The following is a 7,286-nucleotide window of genomic DNA, read 5'->3' on the forward strand; positions in this document are numbered from 1 at the left end:
CTGTTTCTATCTCCCTTCCTCTCTGAAATCAATAAAAAAATACATTTTAAAAAAAGATACTTGGACATGATTAATTTATGTATGCAAAAATATTCTGTACATATGCTATATATAAATCATAGTAAATAAAATATGAAAAAGTAGAAGCATAATCCTTTACCTCACTACAACTTAATCCTCTTGCATTCATTATACTAAACGTGCCTAATCTTGAGAATTCCCCCTCACCTTGAGCTTTCACAGAGAGCTCAAATACTTTCATAATAATGATGTAATGTGATGTGGTGTAAAGAGCCAGGTAACAGGGTGCCTCCAAAACGTCAGTTTTCTCTCTTGTAAAATATAGCTGTACTCTATCTCCTCTATTTAAATAGACTGTTAGGGACCTGCTCAATGACTTATAACAGCAAAAACCTGTTAACATCCTAATGTGAACCAACATTCCAAACAATGAAATACTATATGACCCTTAAAAAAGAAAATGCTATAGATTTATAAGTGTTCATTTAGAAGGATGTCCCAGATAGCCTGTTAAAACAAAAATGCAAAATGCATAGTATGGCCCAATTTAAGACAGACATACATATATGTACAGAAATATTCTAGGACACACAAGAAACTTCAAACGATCATCAGTGGGAAATAGGGTAACTTTTAAAACCTCTTAGTCTTTTATAATAATTGGAAAAAAATAATGAACATGTATTATTTCAGTGAATTTTTAAAAAACCTAAAAGTAAAGATCTACTGATTCAGGTTATATAATTAGAAAAAACCTGGGTTCAAATACTGGTTTTGCTATTTACTGTATGTGATGTTGTTAAGCTACTTAAACCTCAATTTTTCCATTTGTAAAAAGGAGTTAATAGTACTAACCTCACACAACTGTCTGGAAGGTGAAGAAAACCATACATGTAAGACACTCAGCTTAGCTTATTTTAAGAGGACAACTATTATCAGCTATAACTATGATTATTAAGAATGTTATTATAAACTCCATAAACTGAGAGTATTTAGAATCAGATTTGACAAATCACTCAAGGATGATCAATCTCAAAGACAACCAATTTCCTTTAACCAAAACTCAAAACTCATTCAACCGGGTCCACATAAGAGCATAAGGTTAAAAAAAAAAAACAGCTCTCACAGCCCTGGCCGGTTTGCTCAGTGGTCAAAGCGTCCGCCTATGCACCAAAGGGTCACGCGTTCAATTCCGGGGGGTCACAGGTTCTTGATCCCTGGCCCTGTTTGGGGCTCCTGGGGGAGGCAACCAATCGATATCTCTGTCTGTCTCTCCAGCCCTCCCTCCCTTCCATTCTCTCTAAAAAGCAATGGAAAAAATATCCTTGGGTGAGGATTTAAAAAAAAAAAGCTCTCACAGGTAGCAGGTGGGCTGATGGATATGGTAATCAGAGTAAAGTTTGGGTTTTAATTAAGTATCATCTAACTAGAATAGTCTTCTTCACTATACGGATACCTATGCAAGATACCAGACTACTCATGACAACTGGGCAAGGGACCCTGATCTTGACAAAATGCTGTATACATAGGAATACACTTTATTTTTAGTAATTCAAGCTGCCAATGTGAGTTGTTTATTTTAATATACAATAATTTTTCAGTTTCCTAAAAATGTATGGCACTAATAGTTCACGCACATAATTTGCAATTTAATTACAAATAACATGTCAAATAAGTGGAGATATAAAAATGCAATCTGCATAAAAATAAATTCCAAAAAACTTCTCAATAGCTTTTTGAGTGGAACTTTTTCTCACAAAGTTTTCAAAAATTTGGGCTTAATTTTATCAAATCAAAATACTCCCAAGTTGTAAACGTGGCCTTTATACTGAAAGCACTCTCACAAAGTACCACTCTAACAATATTCAATTTCATTTTTTTTCAAAAGATCAAGAACACATCCTAACTTCTATATAACAACTGAAAAAAAGTTGCATTAGGTAGATTAAGTCAATATGTAGTGCAACTGGTTTGGGTCCATTATATTACAATTTTAACAAGCCTTCCTGGTATTAAAGAACAGTTTCAATATCGACATAATTAAAGTTTAGAGTACTCCAATTATAATTATAAAACAAAACAAGAGGTCACACACATTTAATCCTTTTCAATATGAAAATAAGAGTCTCCACCTAATTTATCTACTGTAAATTTGTCAGGATTTAAACTGAATTTCATACCACACACATAATTACAATTGAATATACTGAGGGATTACTGTAGCTTTCCTGAGAGTAACCTAAAGTTCCCACCAAAAATATTGACACTTCAATGAGGCTCTGAGAACTGCATGCCTGCTTCATTGATTATTGCAGTATGCTGAACTGGTGTTGAAGCTTGTATCAAGCTAGCTACACGAAAGTGAAGCTTTCAGTTGTTACAGCGTTTATAAAAAAAGAAAATGCTTCTTAACCTATAAGTAAGAGCTATCAGAAACACACATTTTAAAATTCTACACACATTTTCTAATATTCAAAATACAGCAAGCAGATAATCTATGACAAGCAGATCTTCCTATCCCTTCTCACCCCCACACAATGCTTTGCCAAGAGCCCAAGTCCAAGTAAAATAACCGATGCAATTTCCTTGTTTACTTAAAGAATTGCAGAAAACATGTTGACTGCTTCCGAGGCCTCTGAAACCAATGAATATTTAAAAGATCTTTCACGGTCATGTTTGAAATAAGAGAGTAGTAATGATTCCTTCAAGCTAGAAAATATACAGTCCTAACTTTATAAAAAGGGTTAAATTTTACACTGCGGTTCATTAGTATGCCTAGTTTGCAACCAGAAGGAAGAGGAAAGAGGGAAGGGGGGGGGGCAGCAAAACACACAAGATGGAAAACATCACTACCTCCTTTTGGTGGTTAAGAATAATTTTAAATGACCTCAAGATGGAAGCGAAGAGTTCATGAATAGAAAGAAAGGGGGTTAACCATCTGAAATGGCCCCTTCCAGACTCATACTGCTGTCGGAGAAGGAATTTATTTACACTGCAGTGCCTGGCAGCAAACATGGCTGCCCCTGCCCCCTTTAAATCTGAAGAGTCTCCACTCCCTCACCAAGACCATCAAATTGTGGCCATGTCTCTCCCCGTCTTGCTACCATAACACTAACACTTCTCCCTCAAAATGGCAAAGCCCACGCCTCCCCATTTCACAACCACCGTAACAGCATAACCACTTGCTTCTCCATTCTCCAGCCTTGAAAGAAGAGGCACAGAATACACACACATATAGGAACAAAAGGCTTTCCCTTCCTAACACTTGAACAACCCCCGTCCCCGTCTTCCCCTCCCACTCCGTGAGGTTGGGTCGGCTGGTTCCCACCCGTGTCCACGCTCAGTGCTTTCCCCTCCCTGTCCCCAAAACTAGGTCCTCCAGTTTCCTGCGTCTGTTTTCCTACCTTCCCCTGGCATCCTGTCTCCGTCACTGCGCCTCTCTCCTCCTAGCCCACCTTTGCCTCCACTCCCTCGTTTCTCCCTGGACGCCCATTTCTCCATCCAATTCTCTCCCCTCTCCCCCGGGGTCCCGGTCCCCACCCGACACCCCCAAACCCATTTCCCAGTCCGCCCAGGTCTCGAAACCTAACTCGGCTCCGCGGGGCCTGCCCCTCCCCCGGCCCCATCGCTATCCCCGCCCCCATCCCACCTCTACTCCCAATTCCCAGCCCCGCGCCACTCCGGCTCTTACCCGCACCCCACCGCCCCTGCCCCACCTCCCGACACCCTGCACACCCCGCACCCGGCCATCCGCTTCTCCTCCCAGGCTCCCCTCGAGCCCCGGCGGGCCGCTCGCGTGTCCTCCCACTCGGGCTCGAGTCCCTCTCCCCACCCCGGTCCCGTCCCCGGCTCGGCCCCTCCGATACACGGACCCACGAACACGCGCGCATCCACTTTACCTTCAGTTTGTTCCATTCTAACCCCCAGCCGTGTCCGTAGGATCACAGGAGAGACACGGAGGCCCGGAGCGGAACTGGGGTGCGGGCAGCCGCCCGGGCTGCGGGGGGAGGAGACGGAGCCGAGCTAGGCCGCATGAAATCCCCGGGCTAGATTTCTCTCGCGCCGGATGCCTCTGCCATGGCGGCGGGCACGGAAGGAGGCCACCGGGCCGGCCAGGCCAGGCCGGCAGCGGGGAGGAGGAAGGCGGCCGGGGGCGGGGTGGGCAGGGGCGGCGAGGGAGGGGGTCGCCGCGGAGCCGCCGCTACCAGAGAGGAGCCGGGGGGCCGGCGGCCGGCGGGGGCAGCTGGGTCCGCCGGGCTCCTGCCGGCCTCCGCACGTCTGTCCGCGACCACCAGTGGGCAGGTCTCCGCGGCCTCCGCCTCGGATCTGGCCGCCGCCGCCGCCCGCTCCCGCCGCCGCCACCGACGCCGCGCACAAAGCCCCCCCACCCGGACTCTCGGGGCGCCGCCGCCGCCGCCAAATCTTGAGCCGCTTATTGGCTGCCCCGGCGCCTACCGGGAAATGCAGTCCCGGGTTCGGGGCGCGGGGCGCGCGAGGAGGAAGCGGCTGGTGCGGGGCGGGGAGGAGGGGCCAGAGCGCGAAGCAGAACTGGAAGCCGCCCGAGGGAGGCCCGGCCGGCAGCGAGGCCGCGGGCGGGGAAGGCGGAGGGACAGGAAGGAAAGAGAGACGCGGCCGAGAGCAAAACCAAAACAGAACCGGAGGTGGGGGCGGCCGGGAGGGAGGGGAGCCGTGCTCGTGCGCGTCACATACTGAGTCGCGGGGCGCACAGGAGACACCGGGGGGGCGGGGGGGACCCCGCGGCGGGGCTCTGCCGCGCCACCCCCAGACCTTCGAGGAACCTACTGGCGGGTGCCCCGTCCCGACGGCCGGGAAGGGGACAGCAACGTGTGTGGCTCCTCGGCCGCCTGCGGTCCGACAGCTGTCAGAGAGGAGCTGCCCGGGCCACCTGGGGCTGCGTGTGGGCACCATGGCAGCGACTTCCTCCTGGGTCCTCGGGGGGGGGGGGGGGGGGGCGGCAAGCCTTTCCGTCAGCCGCGCGCGTTTCAGCCGGAGGTTGCCCCACGGCGAGCGTCGGGAGGCCCCGGCGGCCCCTCGGCCTCTGTGCGGGGGCGCCCACCTCCCTCGCGGGCGCCGGGCTCCGCGCGCCTGCTTCCTGCTGGCACGGCGGGCCCGGAGGCTTGTGGGTAACGAGGGGGACCCCAGACCTCGGGGGGCTCTGTGCCCGTCGCGTGCCCGGGCCTTCTGCTTGCTGCCAGGTCTTTCTTTTCAGGGATGGGAGGGCCTGTGCACTAGACAGAGTGCACGCAAGAGGGAGAGGAAGAAGAGAGTCAAAACCCTCTGTAACCCTAACACCACCGCCCCCCATCCTAGGAAATGTCTACTGAACAATGGAAGGTCTGGGAGGTGTGCCGCAGTGAACTGTTCTTGCCGGAGTGTGCAGAGTTGGTGATATTTCCGGAGGCTGTTTGATAATGACTAGAACATTGCAGCTCGGAGAATAAAGGAACCACAGGCAGCAATCAGATGAGGAAACCAAAACTCTGTTCCGAGATTAATAAAGCCGTATCGCTGCCAGATGCTATCCTCTCTATAGCCGTTACAGTGGTGGATCTATTGGATACACTTACAAGAAGTTCCTGATATCTTTACCACTTACATAAGGAATTAAGACATTCCCACAGATCAACTATTTTAATGACTACTAATTATGTATTAGTTTTTAAAAACATAACCCTGTTAATAATACTAAGGGTGATATTCAAATTAAGCATTCCCATTGCTATTAATCACTATTTCTAAAACTATGCTTGTGTAGTATGTATGCTTAGTGTAGCAACAAACACTAAAGGAATCAATAAAATCACATTTTTGTTGGTTTTAAATGCCTAGATGTCTTTTTGGAGCTCAGACCTCCGAAGGGGGCCACCTGAGCTTATTTTAGTTTGATTCTATCTCCTGCGAAGAAAGGTTAAATGGGTTTTTTATTCCTATGAGCCTTTCCACCTCCACCCTTCTTTTCCACCTTCCCATATTTAACCTGTTTTGTTGATAAACTGTTGCCTTGACCAGACACCTGGATTTTCCCCTTGAGAAGAATTTGGTTGTCCCTAGGGATTTTATTTTTATTTTCTTCTAAAACTTTGCTGACAAAAGTTTAAAATTAAAGTTATGTGAGGTAGATGCATAGTCTGTTTCTGCAAAACACTAGAAAATACATTATATTTCTAATAATATTTTATCTGAAGCCACATTTAGGGACATGCCCACTAAAAATTACATTTTTAACATCTAACATCTGAAGGCCAGAACATGCTTTCTCTTCTCCAAAGAAAATGAGCAAACAGGTCATGAAGACAGCAGTCTAACAATCAGGGCCAGAGTTAGGGAGAAAAACATTTTGTTTCCTGTTTGAAGATTATAACTAAAAACTCCTTATGTTATAAATCACTTACCCTGAAAGTAAAAAAGTCACCAGTCCTAATAACAGGATAAGGCAGACATTGCTTTGAACAAACGAATTTCAATAAGAAAGATTCTTACCCCTTCCCTTTGCAGAATAGGATTGCCAACATATGGCCATGGGAGAAAATCTAGCTCATCTTTCAAATAGTGATTCGTGCATCTGGTTTATGAATACTTAATGATTTTCACTGTGCCTGGTTGTAAGTGAACACAATGCATGAATAAGAATATTTCCCGATATAAAATGTCGCCCGGGAACTACTAAGAGGAATATTTTTGTATCCTTTATGATCTTTTCCAGAAAAGTATGGGTACATGGTTGTGCAGTGATTAATTTATAAAATTAATGTGACAATTGCACCCTAGCCTTTTAGAGCTCATAATTTACTATCGGAAATTTTCAGGCAAAGAAAGCAAAGGTAAAAAAGACCAAAGCTTTGTAGAATCTGTTAAGTCTAGTAAACATAGAACATGAAGTGAAACCATTCTGTGGACAGTTGGGCATCAGACATGCACTAAGTGCCCTCTCGTGGCCAAACGGAAAAGTTTTGCCTCGTTAACAGTTAATTCATTTAGTTACTAGCTGAAAAATGCTTTGTGAATTAAAAGCAGTCGGCATTTAAAAACAAAACAAACAGGCCAAGAAAACCCTGAAGTGTAATATCCGTCATCTTTCATTCTTTCAAATGTGCAGCCCAGATGGCACATGTCCGCCAACATGTTAAGAGAAGTGTTCTCCGTGAGAAAGGTATTCCTTGCTGTCTGGTGTTAGTCAAAGGAGAGCCACTAAAATTTTTTTCTTCCTAGAGCCAGATAAAATGGGTGGGTAGAGAGAACCAGGG

General features: G+C 46.4%; 2 protein-coding genes across 7 annotated transcripts in view; one reads left to right on the forward strand and one right to left on the reverse strand.

Moving 5' to 3' along the window:
• NSD3 (nuclear receptor binding SET domain protein 3) overlaps positions 1 to 4,051 on the reverse strand; it is a 110,644-nt gene extending 106,593 nt beyond the window's left edge. For 5 of the 6 annotated variants that reach the window (XM_036298740.1, XM_036298739.1, XM_036298736.1 and 2 more), the window contains exon 1: positions 3,921 to 4,051. The gene's annotated coding sequence lies outside the window, so the exon portion shown is untranslated. Of the gene's footprint in view, positions 1 to 3,425; positions 3,448 to 3,920 lie in introns of those variants that run through there. The other variant, XM_036298738.1, reaches the window with a different exon arrangement.
• A 15-nt stretch (positions 4,052 to 4,066) lies between these two features.
• On the forward strand, positions 4,067 to 5,868 carry LOC118650350 (insulin receptor substrate 4-like). The gene is made up of 2 exons (XM_036298743.1): positions 4,067 to 4,682; positions 5,353 to 5,868. The coding sequence occupies exons 1-2, from the start codon at positions 4,099 to 4,101 to the stop codon at positions 5,429 to 5,431; spliced, it is 663 nt and encodes a 220-aa protein (XP_036154636.1). The 5' UTR covers positions 4,067 to 4,098; the 3' UTR covers positions 5,432 to 5,868.
• The last annotated feature ends 1,418 nt before the right edge of the window (positions 5,869 to 7,286 follow it).

The sequence above is a fragment of the Myotis myotis genome, unplaced genomic scaffold (genome assembly GCF_014108235.1).
Source record: "Myotis myotis isolate mMyoMyo1 unplaced genomic scaffold, mMyoMyo1.p scaffold_m19_p_3, whole genome shotgun sequence".
In the NCBI taxonomy this organism is placed as follows: domain Eukaryota; kingdom Metazoa; phylum Chordata; class Mammalia; order Chiroptera; family Vespertilionidae; genus Myotis; species Myotis myotis.

Coding starts and splice junctions, on each gene's coding strand:
- LOC118650350 (XM_036298743.1), top strand. CDS start 4,099: ATGGCGGCGGGCACGGAAGGAGGCCACCGGGCCGGCCAGGCCAGGCCG. Junction 4,683..5,352: donor AAACCAAAACAGAACCGGAG/GTGGGGGCGGCC, acceptor CCCCCATCCTAG/GAAATGTCTACTGAACAATG.